Source organism: Caenorhabditis elegans, chromosome IV, assembly GCF_000002985.6.
Source record: "Caenorhabditis elegans chromosome IV".
Taxonomy (NCBI): domain Eukaryota; kingdom Metazoa; phylum Nematoda; class Chromadorea; order Rhabditida; family Rhabditidae; genus Caenorhabditis; species Caenorhabditis elegans.
Window position 1 is genome coordinate 8,799,000 of NC_003282.8, and position 22,370 is coordinate 8,821,369.

Consider the following 22,370-nt stretch of genomic DNA (forward strand, 5'->3'; position numbering starts at 1 on the left):
ATTTAAAATTTAACATTACATAATTTTCGATGACCTAAATTGTGTTGACATTCATAAAAAAAAGCCAAACACAGTCCAAATAATTTAAAATTAGTGTTATAGTTTATTAAATGTTCAAAAAAAATTAATAAAACTCGTGGAGAAGGAGAAGGTAGTAAAAGAGACAATTTGGTCATTTCAAGGTCAGAAAATATTCAGATTGCAGGAGTTCAAAATTTCAGATTCTACGATGACTAGAATTCGAGAACAGATATGTGTTCAGGCGGAACGCACTTGCGTACGATTTTAGTAGTGAGTGAGAGAAGAGGGATGAGATGAGATGAACGTATTTAAAAAATATAATCAGTTCGGAAAATTTGGATACAGTTTCAACGAACGAATAATAAGAATTGAGAGAAAAACAAGAATAGAACACTGAAATAACTAAGAAAATAAACATATGTCTTGGCTGGGTGCCAAAAAAGAATCATCATTCAGATTGCTCGGATCCAGAATTCCGTTGATTCTTCAGATGTGCGTTTGCGGCTAAATCCAAAATCGCCAACCATTTCATTTGGGTTTGTTCGTCTTCAGCGGTCATTGTGTACATTCGACGGGCTCCGACTCGAACCGAAAATGTGAATTTTTCTCCACACATCTTTACTTCACATCCTGGAAGTGGCAGCATAGCCAAGGCACATATATCCTAAAAATATGATAATACAACAAATTGCAGAAATGACTGATCAAAAACATACCTCTTCTGATGAATAAGTGTACATACAGAAATCGTCTCGAACAACCATAAATCGATCTAACAATTTCCCCAAAGATCCACGGAACTGAAATATTATCGGATGAGTAACAAATAATTAAAAAAAACAAGATTATCAATAATTTCACTAGATAATAGCAGTTATGAAAGATTTGTTGGAGCTCTGGTTTTTGGCGAAGGTGCTAGAATTAGGTCAAGTTTATTTTAAAAAATCTATTCTATTAATTAGCTGAAATCTATTTAAAACTGTTCTAAGTCTTACCCTAATCTGGCTTGAATGCAATACTCCTGAACCCTTAGCTGGTAGTTGAAGAAGATTCCTTCGCATATTACTTTGAGTTGAAAAGCTTCTTGGAATTCCATCTAGATCCATATTTTTGGTGCATGTATCACATATTCTGTGCTTTTTCGACTCATTTCTGCGACGACCAAAACATTTTTTACAGAGACGACGACTGCATTTGACACATTTCGAACCCCGTGATAGGAACCTGACAAATTAGAAAAATAATTAAAGTTAGAAATGTTGAACTTTAAACTTACCCAAATTCAATATCACAATCAGCGCAGTGTTTCGATTCAATTGAATTATTGTTGTTTTCGCTTATAGAACTTCTCTGAAATTAAACTCATAATTTATTGTCCTACATAATAAAACTAACCGAGCTTGAAGTAAAAGTTAGACTGTGAGCTTTAGCTTCATCTATGATTGAGAAAATCGAATCAACCCAATCATTTTTCTCTTTTTGTGTTGGAGTGAACAGTTCAACACATCTCTTTGGACCAGTTCCATCGGATCCTCTTAGGTAAAATGAGTGCTCACGCTCCAAATTATCTCCTTCACAAACCTGTAAATTTAATGTTAATAAAATATTGGAATTTCGGCACTTTCTTGTTACACTAACCTGCATATGAGAAGCACTGAAAACTGCTCTCAACTTGTACTTGGAGACTCCAATCATCTTTCGTTCACTCGCCAAAATTACTAAATCATTAAACAAGAATATGAATCGTTCCTCGGTTTTCTCAGTTGTCGATGAGATTTTTTGAACTGATCCAGATTTGAGAAGTTCGCGTCCTGGGGATACTAGAGATATTGAGTTGCCTAGCTGTTCCTGAACTTCAATCACTTTCCCAAATCGATCCTGAAAACAAAATAACCTTATAGGCCTATACTTATTCCAAAATGTTATTTACCAATTTTTTCATCATTTCATTTGCATGTGCAGCTGCTTGTAATACCAATTCCAAAGCTACCGTAGTATCATCAAAATCAACATCACTCGGTTGAAGATGTTTCTTATATTCTTGTAATAATAATTGATATCTCATTACTCTCTGTACTGGACAAATTAAATGATGTCCAAGTGGAAGACCTTCACACTCTGCTTGCTTTTCAATTTCCTTAACTACATCTGCAAACTTTTTCTTCTTTTTCAGTTCTTCAAATAGTTTCGTGGCTCTATCGTAGTTATTCGTGTATTCTGAATACATTTTGAGGAACGGAGCTTGTTTTCGAACAACATTGGCGATTCTAAATTTTTTTAAATTTTGCAACAGACAATTAGAGAATATAAATGTTACCTTTTGGTTGTGTGCCAGTCTCTGATAGATTCCAATAGTTGCGGAAGGAAATGCGTATTATGAAATTGGTATAATGATGACACATTGGCAAGAAGTCGAGTTATTTTGTCATTTGTGATGAGTTCTTCTTTGATTAACCGATTTCGGAAAGTCTGAATATTTACTTGGTACTGTATGTTTCTAATTATTTTATGAGAAGTATTCAATACTACTGAAGTTCAGTAAACTCTTGAAAACGTTCCGTGTCAAAATAACTCACATCACCAAGAAGTTTCAACTTGTCCACATATCTCTGCTCACTATCCACCAGCTCTTTTGCCGCATACCAAGCTTTTTGATATCTCTTATCCAAATCAGTTTTTGGTGATGGACCAGTAATATCAGATTCCGAATCAATTTCAGAATAACATGATTGACTTAGGCTTGTATCATCATCTTCTTGTTCATCTTCTGATAATTCAAATTCATCTCCATCTGATAATTTCACTTGGAATCCACCATCCGGGCCCTAGACATATTTAATTTTAGTGGATGTTGGTTAGCTGGAAAACTATACCTTGTACTCAACAAATGCACGAAACTTGCTTTTTGACATCTTTTTTACACCATTTACATAAGTCTCTTGGCGGGAGAAGTGAGAGCTGTAAGTTAATTTTTTAAAGCTTGTGCTAGATTTTCATTAAAAAGTTGAAACAGTGAAAAAATTAATTGATTGAAAGGTTCAATTTTTTTGTAAACAAAAGTCACAACAAAAAATGTTGTCCAAACAAAGTATTTTTCAGGAAAAAAAGGAAAGTTGAAAACTGTGTCGAAAAAGGGGGAATTCTGTTTTGCATGAATTCTCCCTATCGGACATGGATTATTTTCCAATTTTTTCAACAAAAAAGTATTTCTCGGAGATTTCACTCAAAGGATAGGTAGAAGTTTGATTTTTCAATTTGAAGTTTCCAATTACCAACATTTTTTAATATATAAATCCTATCAACATTTTTAAGTTTCCATTTCAAAAAAAACGTAAGAATATTAAAAAAAAAGGGAAAAACAAAAGAAAATCCGTAGAAACAGGAAAACATTTTTTTAAATGTTAAGAGAATTCTAAATTATTTTTACCGTTAGGCCCATTCAGCTGCTAATACGATAATTTTTTTGGTTTTATTAATACACTTCTTTAATAAAACAACGACTCTATAAAATAAATTTGAACTGAAGTATATGCAACAATTTTAATTGCAAAACCAGCTTACCTATAAGATTTACTACTTTTCACTCTTGTTGTTGTTGATCCATCAGGATTTGTTATGATTTCCGTAGTAGTTGATGGTATTAATGAGGACTCTGTCCTCATTTTTTCAAACAGCTCTGGATATAATTTTACTGAAAAAGATAAAAACATGAAGTTGAAGTTTTTGTTATCGCAACCTACCAAACATATCCTTTTCCCGGCTCAACAAACTCATGAATGTATTTGGAACTTGATTCAAAACACGAGAAATCTGTTGGTCCTGGAATGTAATTTCAGAAAGTTTCAGAAACAAATATATATTAAAATTTACCTGTTCATCGTTAGGATCCAGTTGCAAACTATGTTGATCCAAGCAAATTTGTTTTGAATTATTTGAAAACTCGATTGGTTTCATTCCTTTGATATCTCCACTTATTCGTTGGCTTTTTTCAACAACCTGAAAAATTATATAAAATTTATTTGCATTTGAATTTTTTTTTTCGTAGATTTACACCAACTCAAACTTACATTTGAATAACCACTTGATGTTTTTCTCTCAATTTTCCAGGTCACAAATTTTTTGAGATTTTCATCCATTTTATGAAAGAAAACTGAAAGTTTTCCTAGAAACAGTTTCAGAAAATTGCCAAAAAACTTCTAGAAGCACAGGAAAAAAGTGGCAAAAAGTGTGACAAATTCAAGTTTTATGTCCGTGTTTATGACCTGCTGGGACCGAGTGTGAAATGTATGAAAATAGGGGAAAAATGAGAGAAAGAAACATGGAATTCCCGTTTTTTGTCTCCGTTTTTCACCGTTTTTCAAACAGAATCATTTCATTTTTTATTCGGTGAATACCAAATGAATGGGAAAAGGGTTTTTCTGAAGGGACGAGTTGAAAAAAGGTTTCTTTTCACAAATTTGGAATGTTTATTTCAGTTAAATTAGTGCAGATTTACGAGAGAACAAAGAAAGTTAAAATTAAAATTGAAAGTTTAAAAAGTGTGAGGCAGGAAAACATCATCAAAAAACGATGCTTTTGAAGTTTTGTTGATATTTCAGAAAATAGGATATGAAAAAACTGTGAAATAGCATTTGAAACATTTTCAACAAAAGTGATTTTTCAAGTATATTAGGAAATGACTCAAAAACAGTAAATTTTACAAACCGAACTCTAAAAGCGATACTTTTCAATATTTTTGGGCGGTCGACAATTGTGAAAAGTATTGGTTTTGTTGCTTTAAAATGCTTTGAACACGGGCTCTTTCTACCCATTGTTCAAATGTTTGCACACTTTCAGTGAGCTCGGAACTTTTGAGTTTGAACAGAGATTTTAAAAGAAGGGACAGTTTTAATTTGGATATTATTCAATAAAGTCTTCAGAAATAATTTTCAATTCTAACTTACATTAGCTTCTGATCCAATCATTTTAAGACTTCGCATCGTTTGAGTACAGTCAAATTTAATTTTTTGCCGAACTGTTTTCGTGAGTTCTTCCATTTCGTCGGCTGATAGAATACGGTATGTGAATACTCTTACAGTACAACCGTCTACTGGATCGATCTCTTCTTCCTGTGAGAATAAAATATTAAAATATGTAATTTTTAGGGTATGGGGAACCATTAAACGTCTTCTTCTAAAAAAGATCAATGAAACTGAATACTATTCTGACCTCACCGAACGGAAATTAGAAAAAAGTATGAAACGAGGAACGGAAATTTCTCAAATTTCCGGCTGAATGAATGGGGTTGAGAAGAAGAAAAATGTATCGAAAATTAACTCAAAAATGTGAAAAATGAAGTTTTTATCAGTTACTTGTCATATATTATCATGACGAAAAATTTGATAAAAGTTTACAAGACGCCTACTTCGAATATGTAAATAAAATTGAGAGGAATATATTAGTCATTCTTCCTTAATTTCAATTTTTAACTTTTTTCACACTTTTATTTATCAAAGCTTTATCAATTGTTTTCAAAAGACAGAGAACACCAACAATTCAGAATAAAACTTGAAAATTTCGAAATTTGAAAAAAAAATGAAAGTTGGTTTCCTATTTTTGAAACTTTGAAAAATTATCAAATTGAATAACCGATCAAAAAAGTTTAAAAATACGAACCTCGGTAGCATCAATCAACGTTCCCCCTTCTAAATCAACGGGCGGCACATTCTGAAAATTGCGAACCGCATCAAAGTCCAATTGAAAAGCAGATGATGGTTGGGACGGTAATTGTACCAACGATGACATCTTCGGAGCCAAAAAAGATGGCACAAAGTCGTTCCACTCGTTCGATTGTGGTCCTGTAATATTTGATGAATAGGTAATTTAATATGATTTTTTTTTGAAGTAATCATATGTTTTCGTTGGAAACAGGAAGTGCTGATAAAAACATTAACATCGAGCAAATAATTTAAGAATGAAGTGCGAGAATATGAATCAGCAAAACATTTGTTCAAAAGCAGATTTAGTGCAAAAATAAAAATATTATGATCTCAATATTCAGTCACATGAAAAAACGTTATCTTTCCGGTTCAATGAACGGAAGTTAAAATACTTTCGAATCGATTTTGCTGAAGTGTAAATGTTATTTTTGGCGAATTATAAGAAAATTCAGAAATTATAATATTCCAAAATTAAAGGTGGCATTAAAATTATTTTGTACAATCTTCTAAAGAAATTATTAAAAAAAAAACGGAAAACATTCTGTTGGCTCTCAAAAACTATGATGGATTTCAAAACCTCAAAAGCTATCAAAATCACGAAAGTTTGCTTTTTCTGCTCAACCAGCAGGTATAATCACAAATTGATCAAACATGCGTCCCGACACACCCCCTCTCTCTGACAAAAAAATGTTCAAGTACAAATGGAAAGTGGGACAAGGCACCCGGCGGAAAAGGTAAATATTTGGGAAAAGTCCGTGATAAAATGGTGATAACGGAAATGAAAAAGGATGGATTCTAGGAGGAATAGAATTTGGACAAAAAAATCATTTATGGTTCCTGCGTCTTACAGGAAATTCAATGATTAATGATAGTCTCTGGGGAGAATTTTGTGAGGAGGGATAAAAAGTTTGACATACTTTTTTCTACATTTTCGTTTTTTCTCATGGCCATGACCATGTGGGGAGAAAAAGAAGATGATCAATTAAGCGGAAGAGGAGAAAAGAAAATGGAAATATGAGAGAGCACAGAGGTGGAAACAAAGTATTATGCTTTTCATTCTTCTGTACAGGTTAAGCATTATCACTCCCTCAGTAAATGGTTTTTTTGGTGGTTAATCAGCTGATCGGAATGATTATTGACAGGAAGGTTATGGGAAAATGGATAGAGGGAGAGAGAAATAAGAAAATCATGAGCCTCAACAAATTGTTCGCATTGAAATTTCAGAGGACTGAAAGAACATTAATATGGGAGGTAATTTCCTATAGAATGTTTAAATATGTAATTGGTTCCATACCAAAAAAATCTTAGAATACAAAAACTATACAGCCTGGCCAGTTACATGAACTTTTCTTTCAGTTCCTCAGTAAATACCAGTAGTAGCGAGCGTTCAGTAGTTGTACTACTAACTATACCATATGCCATTTACGCAAAACTTTTAACTTACTAGAGTAAGAGACGTAGACATATAGAAAAGATTAGTGATGGAAAGTGAAATATGGGAACGAGTATTAAAATGCTTTGTAACACGTAGTTATGTAGTTTTAATTGGTGAATACAGATAATTCGTGGAATAAATGTACAGAGAAGTGTTCAGAGATACATAGAGGAACGTTGAGGAAATTCAGATTGGAGAAAAAACTTTTAGGTAAGAAGAATTGCCTTACTAAACTTTTGCTAAATTTCTATGATATTTCTTCATTTTAGTTTCATTGCTCCTTCCTCGGAAACACTTAAAGGACAAGAAATGGTAGGTAGGCGGGCGGCAGGCCCACCTCCCGTGGAATACCTATACTTACGGAGTAAATCAAAATCATCATAATAGTGGTGTAGAAAAATTGATATATGAAAAAAACTTAAATGCCATATGAAGATCATGCAAGTTTAAAGGTTTAAGTTAATGATCGTTCCTTTTTAGGAAAAATAAACGCAAGCACATTCGGCCATGTTTTCACAATTCGGATCCCGGAAAATATTTCGATAAGTGTGAAAAGACAGCCGTTTTTTCGTCTTTTCATCACTCTTGGAGGTCGTGCCCTCTATTGAGAAATATATCTTTTGGAAGACATCCTTTGATTTGTGGAGACGCACACACAAAAGAGGTGTTCGGCGATCAAAAAGGTCGTAGTTTCAATGTTAGCCATTACGAATTAATATGAATGAAAACTGTCAGATAGAGTGCTGAAGAAATGGAGATTTAGAGAAGTAAGGGATTTATGTGAAGGTTGTCATTTTATGGGAGGAATTACAGGATCAGAGGATCACACCTTACTTGGTTCTATTGTTTTTGACCTATTTACTTTGGGCTGACATTCAAATTCCCAAAATGTAGTAACAGGGGTGCAAGACTAATATGACTTTTTTTAAAAATATCGCAATTAATGTAACTCAAGAACAGATTGTACGTAAATTTTATTTCAGAAAGCAATCAGAATTGTATGTCATCAAACAAAAGCTAATGATTGTCTGGCAATTGTTCGAAAACATTATATGCCCATTTGAAAACTTCTGACCCCATAGAAACTGGTCTGGAAACAAGTTTTGACCTAGTGATTCTTGAGAAACAAAACAATATTTTAGACCGCCTAGAATTCTTGGAATTCTAAACTTTGAACTAAGAACACTATGAACTGCAAAAATTCAAATTTAAAATAATTTAGATCTGCATAACTCTCTAAAACGTTGCACATTATTACATTTGAAGAAAACTCGAAAATCGTTGAAAAGCAAAATTCCGACCTATGTACAATATGATGACGGGGTGTATTATGAGTTAGAGAGTGAAATACAAAAAAGGTAAAATATAATGGAAAATGAAGAGAACGGAGATAAGTAGATGAAAATTGTTTGCTCCTCGGATGGTCTTCACAGTTTGAGTGAGAGATGGTGAGGTTTTAGGCAAAAGACAGAACGATGAGTCAGATTTTTTATATTTAGTACTCATACTTTATAGATGGTATTGTGAATGTGAGGTTATGTATTGTTATTCTGCATAAAACCTAGATGCTTTTCACAGATACAGTATCAGACCAAAGCTCATGAAAAAATAACTAAAAATAATAAATAAGATTTGAACAAAAAACTTGATTTTAATTATTCCTTTTATACAATTTTCAGCGTTAAAAACATGTTTTTCAAACCGGATTTTCTCAAAGTTTTATTTTTATTTTAAAACAAAAAAGAACCACATCCCAATACTCAATTATTCAACGCCTAGTTCTTTGTTTAAATTAGATTTCCGTGCACATGCTTTCAATGGGAGGTGTCCGATTTTTGTGACAACTTTTTCGAAAAACAACTTGTTGTTTGTGACAAACAGACACACAGATAGTTAAAGCTTATGAGTTGAGCATTTGAAGTCTTAGGACTTTGTGTGTAAGTTTGTAAGCTTTATTGAAAACCGATAAAATTGGATTACATCAGAATATTAAGCCGAAAATCAGACAGAAATTTATAAATTTGACAATCTGCCTCATAAAAATTAGGTACTTGTGTAGTATACCTGACTCAAAACTTTTAACCAATTTGAAGATTTTATGTGACCCTTTTTGTACATATTAAGCTTAAAATTAGTGTTTTCTAAGCTTAAAAATGCAAATCAATTTCGCGTTAAATGAATTCAAAACGTATTGGAAAAAAAGAAAATATTTTTTGAAGCAGGTATATGTACAGTAGTACCGTAAACTATTTTAAAAAGAGTGATTCTAAACAAGACCGGAAAATTTTTTGAAAGAAAGCAAAAAAGGAATTGTTTGTGTTTTGGGCCACAAATGTTGGTCAGTTTGTTTGTCCGAAACTATTAGGAAAATTTAAAATTTCAGAGCAAATGGAACAACAAAACATTTCGGAAACAGGAAAAAAACATGAGAGTTTCTGCAAATAAAATTCAGCGAACTTATTTTGGTATTTCTTTCAGAGTGAAGGTGGGGCAGAGTTACAAGGGATAAATGCAATAATTTTTTGGGGTTTCACCGTTTTTTTTTTGTATTTTTTTAAAAGGAAAATTTTTTAACTTTTCGAAAAATCATCAAAAGAATCACAATTAAAAAATGTATTTTCAGTAGTTTCTAAGAAATTTTGGGTTTTTTAATTTTCATTTGAAATATCTGAAACCCCATCTAAAGTTGTTTTTACGCACAATAGAAAAAAGAAACATTTAAATCTGCCTAACTTAAGCATCTCCTCCCCCATTCAGTCATTCAAAAAACAGAATCGGAGTTAGTTCCATCTCCACGTAGAGCAGAAAAAACACGAAAAAATCTGAAAATAGTATAATAGAGAGAAGATAAGAAAAAGAGATTTCACATAACTTTTGATTGGATCGTTTTGGTTTCTGAGACAAGCACACAAGAGAAAAAAAAATGAATGGGACGAGGGAGGAGAAGATGAACACTTTAAACAAAATAGTTGTAGAATTTTTAGAATTACTTACACATCAAATCGAGATAAACTCGAAATGTAATGTAAAACTTTAGAAATTGTTCTTTGAAACAATGGACTCCAGAAATTTAATGTTTGATAGTGATGCTCTATATTCTGGTTTCGATTTTTTGGTAATTCAAAACTTTTAAAAATAAGAACAAAGAAATCGTAAAGTTCTTCTCTAATTTCCATATTTACTATTAGTTGAAATTGAAAACTTTAAGCGGATGCTCGAATTTTGTTTTTTTTTAATCAAAATGTTAAAAATAGATTGAAACATGTGAGTTATTTGAAATACTAGAAGATCACAAATTCCATAAAATGGTGGTACTTCCAGATAACTGTATATTTTTTAAATCGCAAGTCGCATACAGGAAATTATTAATGGGAACAAAATAAGAAGAACTCAGTTGAAGTTAAATAACATTGACTGGTACTTTTAGAAAATATCACTTTTATTTTCTATAAAAATTGTCAATGACAAATCGACTTGAAATATTTATACTTCATATAAGTAAAATCTTTAAGATCGATAATCAGTACATCAGCAACAATTTACAACAACTCCATTGAAATCCGGAAAAAAGAAGATAGAATCCAACGGTTCCGTATCTCTTTCAACAAAATCTGAAAATGTCTGGAAAAAAAACAAGTCAATTTGCCGCATTTCTTTTTTTTTTTCGTTCGCAACACACATCGTGGTTTTAGTGTGCGTTTTATGACGTCAGCAGTTTAAGAAAGAGGCCACGAAATGATAAATTGAAGCTCATTAAAATTTCTGGAGGCTGAGCAAAAAAGGAACAGAATAAACAAAAAAAGATGCCCGGAAGTTACTTTTTTCAAAACTAATGATTCGCAAGAAACATTTTTACTTTTGGAGCCACCCTCAAAACGAGACAGTGGTCCAAAAATAAAACCTCATGCTAAATGTGATAACTAAAAATAACCAATAATTGTGTCCCATGACAGACAACACAACTCCATAAAGAATGTTCCAGAAACCAAAATAGTACTCCTCTAAAAATTAAAAGGTCATAAAAGACACCCACATGAACTCAAATATCAAAGCATAAACTTTACTAATCGAGTCTCTAAATCAACCTCCATATGCTCCTCCCACAACACATACTTCCGCTCTTTCAACCCCCATTTGTCTGTCACTTTGTCTTTTGCAAGTGAACCATGTCCATTTGTCCTCCCCGGTAAAACTTTTGTCGCCTTGTGAGCATCAAATAATGACAATAAATTGGTTGAGTCTATGGAAAGATCGATGAGATTTAGAAGATTCGAATCTAAGTTTTTAAAAACCAAATAACTTGGAACTTTAGAGATTTCTAACAAGAAACAAGGGGCAATTGATTTTTTAATATGAAAAAAACTGAAAACCGTTCGATATGATTAATGGCTCAAAAGGAAAAGATGTTTTAATTTTTCAGAAAACGCGGCTATAAGGAATGAGTTATCAAATGAAATATGTTTCTCAGAAGTAATGGGGTAAACTGACTTCCTTTCCTTGTCAAGCCAGGTCCAAGAAAAGTAACAAACATCAACTAAAAAAAAGCAAAACAATCACCAAAAATGTATGAGAAAAATGAAGAGAGAAAATGGACGAACGGGAAAAAATATGTTCATCATTTGGAAAAGACGAGCTTTGGGTCTTATTCATTCCTCCTCTTGTTTCTGCTCCAAAATTGTTTCCGACCAACATTTTTTGGACAGAGTTTCTTGGAAATGAGAGTAGAAGTGAATACTTCTCTATTCATACTAAATTACTTGTTACTTCTTTGTTTTGAACGGGTTTAACACCAAAAAACTTGTCAGTAAGAGCGCATGACTTGGGATATGGGTTCTGAGATCTTACTGTAAGCAGGTGAGTCTGAAAATATGGTCAAGACTACATTGATGGATTACAACTTCCATTACGATATTCCTGCAACATTGTTATTTTTAGCTTAAAATAGTCCAAACGCTTGAAACAATCTAAGGAAAACGCAATAATGAGTCTTTCACAAATTAGGGTTCCAATCAAAAAAAAAAGGAAACAAACACAAATTGAGCCCCCAAAGAGGAAAAAACCAAAGAAGCACAAGAAATGGGTCTCCGTAGAGGGCATTGTAGTGCTCTATTTGTGGTCCCTAGAAATAGAGAGTGGGAGACCCAAAAAATGAATGAGAAAACGCCAAAAAAATGAGGACAGAAAAATGAAGAAATAAGGAGAAGTCAGAAGGAGGAGAGAAACGCACCCCCGGCAGAGCACTTGGACCAGTCAATTTGGAGAAACAGATTAACACTTTTTTGAAGCAAAAAGAAGGAGAACAATTTTTTCAATGAATGAATTAGATTGGAAACTTTTGACGTAGTTTTGAAGTAGAGGTTCCTGGTTTTTGAACAAGAAAATCTTTTGATTTTTGTTCAAAATTGGGACATGTAAAACCTAGAACAGTTAACTAGAGAAAAACCCAAAAATCAGCTTTAAGTATTGATAATTCAACTGTTATGCAAAAAACTATACATGTCCTACTATGCCACAGATAAAATCACTGTTTGGAATGAATCACAAAATTATTTACGGCGAGAATGTATACTTAAAATTTAAGACATTGAGGAATGTTTTTATGGCATTACCAAGACCTTACCAAGACTTTACCAAGAAAAACATTGGCTATTCATTTTTGTTACAGCAAATTTTTAAATTTGCACTGAGGTAACCATGTTTTTTTAAATCAGATAATTGCCAACATTTGAACAACATTTGCCTGATAACCTGAACCCAAGTTTTTTGCAATTAAAAAAATTCAAGTCCTCAACTTGAACTTTCAAAGAGGAAACAAACGCTTTTTTTCAATTTATGCATGAATTGACAATTTATTCATTGAGAATAATTGACTAGTAGCTTGTGGTGTTTGAACAAGATTTCTGTCGACAATTTTTGCACCTTTGAGTTGTTTTTTTACAAAGTGTTAGTTTGTCTAATCTAAAAAAATAATTAGACTTTCTGCTTCCTGACAAATGACAACTTGACTTTTACTAAATTCCGCAATTAAAATGGTTTCAATTTTGCAAACCTACGCAGTAGTATAAAATGAAAAGATGAGAGTATAAAGAAATTAAAAGGGAAGACGGGCGTGTAAGAGAGTACTTTATATCCTGATCCTCTTTCGGTTCGTTATGAACAGGAAAGTGTGGACTACTTTGGTGTTCATTCAAATGAACACTCATTGAAAATTCAATATAATGTGAAGAACAAATGTTCAGAAAAGTTATATCCGATTAGAGTGCCAAAAGTTTTTAAAATTGTGAAAAAATCTTCCTAATATATGTACTTAGAAACGACAAAACTCGAAAAGTGTTAACTGTCAGGAACATAACATTGTACACAGCTGTTCTGAACTGAACGACAAAACTCACAGTAATTTTTTTGCAAAAAAGTGCAAAGAAAGTGAGCCGAACATCCATTACCCTCATCGTTAGCGAAACGTTTTTGCTCTTTTTGTTTGCAAATTTCATTTATTCAACAAAAAAAGTCTCAGTTCGTTTGCATTCATATTCCGTGCAAATTGAGCAATGAACGGAATCAAATTTATGAAAAAAAAACTGTCCACAAACAATATTTTTTCAATTTAGAATTGATCGAGAGATTTGCGTTCAGCTGAAAAAAGTTCACATCAGAACTTGAAGAGTTAAAAACCACACGGAACTCTAGCTCTCAGGTATTTTTCTTTTCTTCTTTTTAGAAATCAAAAACTTCTCAGTTTTACTTTAATCTTCTCTCCTAACTATAGACAGTGACAGTTGCACTGAAATTTGATACGTGTCAAAAATTCTTAGATTTTTTTTCGGTTTTTCTGTCACAAAAAATAAAGAAAAAACTATAAGAAGTTGGGAATTCTCTGTTGTTTTTTTTTTCAGAGTAAAAAACAGGGAGTAGGACAAAACATGGGAAGGAAAAGCCGAAGAAAGGCTGAGAGAAAGGGACGAACCAAAAGTTTATTTTTTGGAGATTTTAGAGAGAAAATGAGAAAGACGGGACTTTTTTGGAGCACAAGATGGAAATGGACGTATTGTGTTTACAAATAAGGACAGTTGGGAAGTTTAGAGAAACGAGAGTGTCTAACTGTCTGGAATCTCTATGCTGAATTGCAATCGGTTAATACAAGTACCCTATTTTCTCTTGCACCCTCACAACCGGAAAAAAGAAACTTCAGAAGATAACTAAAAATTATGTGCAAGATAAATAGAGAATATACGGTACAAAATAACTTTTGGATAAGTTGTCAGATATAACTTTGAGCATTTAGATGAGTATCTAAAGTTTGTAAAACGAAAAAATCATTAAACTTGAAACTAACCGTGAGGATAATGCATTTGCTTGAAAAATGGTGGAGGCCGACCAGTTTGCATTTTCTCAATATTTTTAGAGATCAAAATTGCATGAAATTATTTAGAAGTAGTCTTAGTTAAATAACAAGTGATTTGAATAAGAAGAACACGAGATGAACATACACTCAGGTGATCCTAGTAGTTATTACACAAAATCTGAACTCAATTTATTCATTTTGCAAGTTGGTCAACTCGGGTCATCTCTTCTCTCCCTCTCTGCGTACTCTTTCTCTCTTGTGATAAGAGATAATGAGAAATTCAGATATATTACAGATCTTAGAGAGTTTAGAGATATAGTGGAACAGTTGCTTCACGAGGGGACCACAACTAGTCAGTGGGTGGAGTGAGTTGTCTAGGATTTGACTCAGATTTTGATGAGTAAAGGACCCATGTACCGTGGATACTTCAGACTAATAAGGAGCTATTATAAACTAACAAGGATCTTACAAAAATATTTAAAAATTGGTCATTTGAACTTTTGATCTTCTGTTTTGTGAAATCTTCCACATATTTGTAACTGGATCGTAATACAAACTAATAACGATTTCAGAGAATTGTGATAAATTAGCTAAAATTGTATGAAATTATATTAGCAGGTTTTTGTTAAGGTTTAAATTTAAAAAAAAACCTGTATACAGTGATCAGTGAGAAATTTTAGTTTTTGTTTCAGTTTTTGAAAAGTTATATCTCTGACTTTCACTTTCTTTAAAAAAAATTCTTTAAAAAAATTAAATCGGTAAGCAATATTACAAATTACAAATAAAATACAACCTACCACTATATTCTATAACCTAAATTCCAAGAAAAAAGAAAGAAACATACCAAAAACACATCAGAAAAAACTGAAAATAATAATGCAAACTCAATTATGATTAGCTCCTCAATGACTAAATTCCTCCCTAGAAAACCGAAAATCCATAGACATATGTGAAAGAAAAATATATATTTATAAATGCAACAGACGTGAATAATAATGCACATTTTATAACTAAAACTCAAAAAATGATATGAGAAAGAAACACCATCTTTTTTTCAAAAAATAACAATAAATTAGCAGAAATTTGAAACGTTTTGGGCCTGGAAATAACTAAAAATTACAGCCATTTTTGTCCCGCGACAGTCTGAACCAGGAATATTTTTTCTTGGAAAATTAGCTGCAATTGGCTGAAATTATGCCGAGAAGTGATCTGTTTGAAAACATATATGATTGAAGAAAGTTTCATGTGCATTGAATTTTGATTGATTGTTCCACAACTTTTGACAGTTCTGATTGATTGGCTAAGGGCATCTGGACGAACAAGCTCATAGACAGAGTTTTTCCTCTTTCGGGATATTTGACAGATTCCTTTTAAAAAGTTACTCATGAATACGTACTATAACGTTATAGTACTAAAAAGAGATTAGCCTTTCAGCTGGGGACAGACCAACGGCGGACCTCAGTTTGTTCGCCATGGAGCAGCCTGCGGCATTTTGAGCCAATTTTCAGTAATTCCGTTTTACCTGTGAAGAAACAAAAACCTCCCAATTTTCTATTTAAATGAGTTAATAGTGTTGGAAACATTTGCGCTGCTTTGACTGGTACTTTGATGAAGATTTGAGTATCGTGGAAAGAAAAAACTCTTTACAAAATAGTTATATCACTTCTGTACTTTGTAGTTACTCAGATTTATTTTTTTGATTCATTTTCCTCTCTAAAAATTACATTTTTGTGTTACAAAACAGAAGTCAGAAAATAAATGTATCCTATCACAGTTTCTGTTTAAATTCTGACCTATCGTTTCTTCTTGAAGTCATCACAAGTTTCCAACAATAATCAATCATTCAATCGTCTCCAAACACACACTGTTTCATAAACTGACCATTCTCGTCTTCTTCTTCTTTTTCATTTCCTTCTTGATTGCTATATACCCTGATAGTCTAGAGATCAACAACATTTGTTTCGGTTTTACCAGTTTTTTCTCACGAAGAATACGATTGAGTTTTGAATGTTTCAGGAATGGCTTTCTCAGACATTTTAAAGTTTATTATTAAAGCATATTAAAGTATATTAAAGCAAAATAAAATTCAATAAAGCAGTTCTATTCTAACTTTTAAAAAATTAAAATATGCATTTCCTGTATAAATATGGGCTTACTTATTTACATTGCAAACAATTTTTCGGCTGATGGGGCTCCCTCCTTTGGGGATCATCCCTGTTCCATTTTTGAGCTTCATCTAAAATTCCAATTTCTGGATACTGGAGCCCCAGAGTGGAATCTGAATAATGGAAAGCCGTGTAATCAGTATTGATATCAAAATTAACGTTTAACTTCAAGATCTTTAATAAACTGAAAAACAGAATACGAAACATAATTATTAGTTTGAACCGGAAGCAAGCCAAGAATTCGCAAAAAAAATTCTTCTTTTTAAAATATTCTCTTGAAATAGATTGAATGAATCATTTTGAACATTTTTAAGTGAACAATTATACCACCATGGCATTTTTTTTCAATTTTGATTTTTTTTGTCACAATTAGACGAATAAGCGGAAGTGAAGAGTGTATTATGGTAGTAACGGTCTGGATGCGTCATGTCATCATCTCCTTTGTCAAATGATAGATAGAAAGAAGAGGACAAATTGTTATTATCTTCAGTTGATGAAGATGGACGTATAAAAGGAAGAAACAAAATCAGACAATTTGATCAAACGACTGTGTCAAAACTATTCTCATTTTCCGTGATTTTTTATATTTCTCTGGTTTATAAAAGGATTATTACCGACAAAATCTTTTCCAGTTTCCACTTTTCGATATGTTTTAAAAATAATTTTATTTCAGCTTTGTATCAAAAATGAGGCTCACATTGCTGCTTCTTGCAGTAGTTTTAGCCTACGTGGCAGCTCAGGGTAAGAATTTTTATTAGGTACTTTTATTTAGTTATTTGCTTTGCTTTTCTAAAAGAATTTCAAATCGATTATTTTCTGCACGAAGTTGTGTTTTCTTTAAGTTTCTAACGCAACAATTCTAAAACATAACATTTTTGAAAGGAAAATTTACAATGATTTTGTGCTTAACATCACATTAAACACATTTGCAAATTTTGCTCACTTGCACTATCTCACACATCACAAAGTTTAACAGGATCCCCAGGTCGTCAAGGTATAAGCGGTGATTCAGGTGATGGTCTCTTTGGTGGATCTGATGCTGGAAGTGGAATCGGTTCATCTGGAGGATGGGGAGGATCTGATGCAAGTGCTGGAGCATCTGCAGGAGGAACAGGTGGCGGACGAGGTGGTGGTCGTGGAGGATCTGGAGGAGGACGCGGAGGTGGTAGCGGTGGTGGACGAGGAGGATCAGGAGGCGCAGGAGCTGGAGGATCTGGAAGTGGATCAGGTAAGGGGATTGCGGAATTCATGCACGGGCCTCACCTACTTTTTTCGGAGTTTTCACATCTCCCACCTCCTGAGTGAAACACATCTCATTTTAACCTTTAAAATATTGGAATTAAATTATTATACATACGAAAAAACACAGTATGATCATCGTCTTGTTATCTCATCACGTCTTACGAATGTTCAATGATTTTAGGTGGTTGGGGAGGCCAAGACGGTGGAAGTAGTGCTGGAGGATGGGGAGGATCACAAGGAGGCTCACAAGGTGGATCATCCGGTGGATGGGGAGGATCAAGTAGAAGTGATTCTGGATCCGGCCAAGGAGGATGGGGTGGACAACAAGGTTTGTGGGAAAAACATACAATATTGATTTTCAAAAAATTGATTGATTTCTATTTTTGAGAAAACTAAAGTTCAATGAATTTTGAAATTTTGAAGGTTATATGAAATTTAAACTATTTCAGGAGGCAACTCAAACGCCGGTGGATGGGGAGGCTCTCAAGGTGGCCAAAATGGTGGAGGTGGAAGAGGAGGATCCGGTGGTCAAGGCGGATGGGGAGGAAGCCAAGATGGCGGATCTCAAGGTGGATGGGGAGGACAGAATGGAGGAGGACAAGGTGGCAATCAAGGAGGTGGTGGTGGACGAGGAGGAAATCAAGGAGGTGAACAAGGTGAGTGATTTTATTATATTTTTGAATAAAAAGAAAAAGAAACAGAGATATAGAGTTGGGGCAAGAGGAGCTAAGAATTTGAAAACTTCACATTCGATGAGAGTGGGGAAGTGTGACTTGGAAAACCAAATAAGGTGATGCAAGTTTACCATCACAGTAAAGAACTTGTGAATAGGTTGATGAAAAGTTGAAAATCGTTTCAAAAAACATGCATAATTGATCACAATCTTCCAGGTGGATGGGGAGGACAAGGCGGATCACAAGGTGGCTCCCAAGGTGGTTCCCAAGGTGGATGGGGTAACCAAGGAGGTCAACAAGGAGGTTAGTGTTATCTTTTAATATATGTATAAAAACATTTCAACATTTAGGAGGTCGCGGTGGACAACAAGGTCCAGGAGGTTGGGGAGGCGGCGGAAGAGGAGGCGGATGGGGAGGTAAGAGTTGATTTTACTTTGCATTGAATTCATTATTACTCACATCACGTTATGTATCACATTGTTTTTTTCTTGGAAATCGAAATATTCGGGAAATTGATTCACTTTTTCACTACTAATTCAGGTCATGGTGGTGTTGGATGGGGTGGTAGAGGTGATGGTGAGTTGGAGTGTTTAGCAACCTTTGTTACCATAAACAGCTCATTAATTGTTTTATGTTAATTCGTTATAACCTTGTACATTCTCGTTTTTTTTTTAAATAACCCAAATTAATTTTTCCCCGATTTTATAATTTTGCAAATATTATTCCAGGATGGGGACGTGGATCCCGCTGGGGATGGGGACGCCCATCATGGGGTGGATGGGGACGTGGATGGTAAATGTCTTCAATATCAACTTTAATTTCAAACTAACTGCAATTGACACCTCAATCAAGTTTTGATTCGGAATCCCTAATGTATTACCTTTTTGTTTTGCAATACTTTTTGGCAAAAGTACTATAATAAAATCGTTGTTTTTTCTTGTTTAATTTGTTTGCTTGATATAATATATTTATAAATGTTACCTTCTCATAGTTTCCAAGACGTCATTATTGTTTTGCAATCTCCTGTTTCCTGTATTTTTCTATATACGACCGCCACTAGCAGTTGGTAATACCCAACGGTCTCTACGTCATCTATGTTATTCTAGCCTGCTGTCTGCCTACCTGTCTTCCTACTCATTTCCTATTCACCATTGTCTCCCTTAACCTCTTCCTAAAACTCAAAGCGGTTTCTTTTGACTTACTATTAGAAAAATTATGAGGCCGCAAAGAAATAGCAGAGAAGATCAACTACAGGAACAACTAAATAAAATCAAACGGGAATTGGACAACTACAAGTGAGTTGACATTGCGTTCAATGTTTAATGGGAAACTTCCAGACTTGAAAATTTTCTGTTGAAAGAAGAATTAATCATTTCTCAAAGTGCCATTCTGTTTGTGGACGATCAAAATAAGAAACTTGTGAAAAAGTGCCAAACTCTGAAGAAAAATGGAAAGCCTAAAAGAATGGGAATACTGGGATCTTTTACAAATTGGATTAAGTCTTTGTTTTGAAATTATACAGTTTTCTATATAACGTTAAATAAAATAAATTAATACATCCATTTGAAAAAATTGCTAACGAGTAAAAGTATTCGGTATAATGTTTGTGAAGTAAGCAGTTTTTCAATTCTATTTGCTACTGTTCAAAATCCGTAAATTTGTAAAACTGCGAGAATAAAAGGTATTTGAATTTTATTGTGCTTGCAAATAGTTCTAATTAGAAATGAAAAATCTTGTCCTTTTTTTTTTTGAAAATTCCAGATATGCGCGAAAATAAAGTTTTAAAACTTTCGCATCTATAATGCACTTTAGCTGTTCCTTGGATCATAAAAGTTAGCATATCTGATGCTCTGATTTTCTCTTGCATTATATTCCGGGATTACTGTGATTTCTTCTCACACTTTCAATATGTTATTCTCACCAGATTGCCATCAACCATTCCATCTAAAGAAGAAAAGAGCCTACTGCCGGCTGCTGACCTTCTCCATCTTTTCTCCCTCTGTATATCTCTAAACGTTCTCGTTGGTGCAAAGATGTTTGATTATCGACCCACCAAGAAGAACAAGGTGACCCGCACTCACTGCCCCAAGCCCTGTTCTTAATGATTTGCAAATAATTGCACATCACGCGGTCATCAACTCTCGCATACACGATCTCATTCATCTCAGTTTCGCGCATTATTTTGTATTAGTCGTAAAGTGCTAATGTTTATTGTTTTATTTTGGGTCTAATAAATATCCAAATAACAGATTAAAAAACCTCAACAGAGCAATTGATCAGAGAAACTTTTAACTTCACATAAATGTGTTAACTATTTATTTTTTTTAATTAAAATGTAGAAGTTCAAGAAGGAAACCTTTCTGTATAATCCGAACGTATAGGTAATTTTTTTTTGTTTCATCCACTTATGAAATTCTCTAATTATTTGTGTAAACATCTTACCGTTTTCGATCGAGGCTTAAAATCACATCTGCCACATCTTTTCTTTTTAAACAGAATCTGGTCTTTTTGGTTCTGTCTGTACGCCGTACAGGACACCTGTCCCATAATCTTGTATGTATGTTCATTAAAATTCTATTTGCATTTCCAATGCAATCCTATTTTTGTGTCACTCAGTATTTTTTGGGAATCTCTGGGTTTTGTTGTTCTAATTAGTACTCTCATCATAACTTTTTAGAAAAAAATCATTTTGCAAATATTTTGTATGCTTTGAATATTTTCTACTTCTTTTCCAATAGCTTTCAATTAAACTTAAAAAATTACAGAATCAAGTCAACAATGTCGAACATTTCTGAGACTGCCATAAAAAACAACAATAATCAGGAACTAGGGTTAGTATTTTTGCTATTAAATTTATATCTTTGCTGATCGATGGTCCATTTGCTATTTGGTGGTCCATAATTTAGATTTTTTTAATAATAGAACCAAAATTTTATGAATAAAGAATACTTTAAACAAACTTAGTAGAACTTGTAGCACACAAAAATAAGCACACAATTGTCGTGAAATGTACCTTACTATTGCATACAAATTTTAGTGGTGCCACAAAGAGAAACGAAAATGATGCCACTACGTTTACAATGCCAATAGGAATCCAAGAGAAATTGGAGATTTTAAAGAAGCAAGATGTCCAACTCCAAGAAGCTCTTGACATGGAGCTGAAGTTTCTGGACACCAACGAGAAATTATTTGTCAAGACTTTACATGATGCTCAAAAGTTCCACCAAGAGCCCACTACTTCGTTTGCAGACGAATTGGAGGAGAGTGTATTGTGCGAGTCAGAATCAGAATCCGATGCTTTGGATGAATCAGAGTCAGAAGACTCTGTAGTCAACGAATACGTGAAAGAGAGTGACGATGAAGAGGATGACGAGGACAAGGAAGAATATGAAGATGAAGAAGGCAAATCAATAATTGAAAAAGAAGCCCTCACAATCAGCCCCAACTCATGTAATTCAAAGCACACCAGAAACGTCACCAAAACGAGTCAAAGTTTTAACGTTTTGGTATGTATTCTGGTCTTGGGACTGTACATTGGATCGTGGCTGCTTTTTGGACTTCCAAAACAAGAATCCCGGGAACTCTAATTTCGTTTAATTGTTTTTTTGTTGATTTGTCACCTGAAGTTGTGTTTTCAAATGATTACAAAAATTTTTTGCACCAGTCACTTTTAAAGTTTTTATTGAAACAGCTTGCCAAGTAACACATTATTTTTGGGTGCTTAAATTCAATTGGAGGGAAATGGTATTTAAAATTTTTGAACCTCAAAAGCACACTAAAATACGTGTTTAT

The 22,370-nt window shown here is 33.5% G+C and overlaps 4 protein-coding genes across 14 annotated transcripts; 3 read left to right on the forward strand and 1 right to left on the reverse strand.

Moving 5' to 3' along the window:
• Positions 1 to 81: 81 nt before the first annotated feature.
• Positions 82 to 14,671, reverse strand: exc-5 (DH domain-containing protein; the record flags this gene model as incomplete). Of its 3 annotated transcripts, NM_001307100.4 has the most annotated exons (16): positions 82 to 685; positions 738 to 821; positions 1,017 to 1,245; positions 1,298 to 1,371; positions 1,417 to 1,602; positions 1,660 to 1,899; positions 1,952 to 2,288; positions 2,339 to 2,490; positions 2,598 to 2,846; positions 2,895 to 2,979; positions 3,583 to 3,712; positions 3,762 to 3,840; positions 3,892 to 4,017; positions 4,965 to 5,129; positions 5,677 to 5,858; positions 14,489 to 14,671. In NM_001307100.4, 16 exons carry the CDS (start codon positions 14,538 to 14,540, stop codon positions 470 to 472), a joined length of 2,586 nt encoding a protein of 861 aa, NP_001294029.1. The 3 variants fall into 3 exon arrangements, with proteins under 3 accessions (NP_001294029.1, NP_001023039.1, NP_001294028.1); NM_001027868.5 differs by lacking the exon at positions 14,489 to 14,671 and having other exon boundaries at positions 90 to 685; positions 5,677 to 5,805; NM_001307099.3 differs by lacking the exons at positions 5,677 to 5,858; positions 14,489 to 14,671 and having other exon boundaries at positions 470 to 685; positions 4,965 to 5,057.
• Positions 14,672 to 17,329: 2,658 nt separating this feature from the next.
• grsp-2 lies at positions 17,330 to 19,513 on the forward strand (the record flags this gene model as incomplete). 9 transcript variants are annotated; one of them, NM_001268404.3, is made up of 8 exons in its annotated part: positions 17,349 to 17,403; positions 17,675 to 17,890; positions 18,086 to 18,232; positions 18,354 to 18,560; positions 18,795 to 18,881; positions 18,929 to 18,994; positions 19,119 to 19,154; positions 19,307 to 19,513. In NM_001268404.3, 8 exons carry the CDS (start codon positions 17,349 to 17,351, stop codon positions 19,372 to 19,374), a joined length of 882 nt encoding a protein of 293 aa, NP_001255333.1. The 9 variants fall into 9 exon arrangements, with proteins under 9 accessions (NP_001255334.1, NP_001360509.1, NP_001255335.1 ...); NM_001268403.3 differs by having other exon boundaries at positions 17,639 to 17,890; positions 19,307 to 19,374; NM_001268405.4 differs by lacking the exon at positions 19,119 to 19,154 and having other exon boundaries at positions 17,330 to 17,403; positions 19,307 to 19,512.
• On the forward strand, positions 18,940 to 20,176 carry T28C6.10 (Transposase). Its single transcript, NM_001392360.1, has 2 exons — positions 18,940 to 19,873; positions 19,916 to 20,176. Exons 1-2 carry the CDS (start codon positions 19,794 to 19,796, stop codon positions 20,088 to 20,090), a joined length of 255 nt encoding a protein of 84 aa, NP_001379465.1. The 5' UTR covers positions 18,940 to 19,793; the 3' UTR covers positions 20,091 to 20,176.
• Positions 20,177 to 21,341: 1,165 nt separating this feature from the next.
• On the forward strand, positions 21,342 to 22,266 carry T28C6.3 (uncharacterized protein). Its single transcript, NM_069123.2, has 2 exons — positions 21,342 to 21,409; positions 21,616 to 22,266. Exons 1-2 carry the CDS (start codon positions 21,357 to 21,359, stop codon positions 22,163 to 22,165), a joined length of 603 nt encoding a protein of 200 aa, NP_501524.1. The 5' UTR covers positions 21,342 to 21,356; the 3' UTR covers positions 22,166 to 22,266.
• Positions 22,267 to 22,370: the final 104 nt, after the last annotated feature.

What these genes read in the sequence shown, in the direction of transcription:
- T28C6.10 (NM_001392360.1), top strand. Translation starts at nt 19,794, where the DNA reads ATGAGGCCGCAAAGAAATAGCAGAGAAGATCAACTACAGGAACAACTA. An exon ending in CGGGAATTGGACAACTACAA is followed by an intron (nt 19,874 to 19,915) that starts GTGAGTTGACAT and finishes GGAAACTTCCAG; the next exon opens with ACTTGAAAATTTTCTGTTGA.
- T28C6.3 (NM_069123.2), top strand. Translation starts at nt 21,357, where the DNA reads ATGTCGAACATTTCTGAGACTGCCATAAAAAACAACAATAATCAGGAA. An exon ending in AACAATAATCAGGAACTAGG is followed by an intron (nt 21,410 to 21,615) that starts GTTAGTATTTTT and finishes TACAAATTTTAG; the next exon opens with TGGTGCCACAAAGAGAAACG.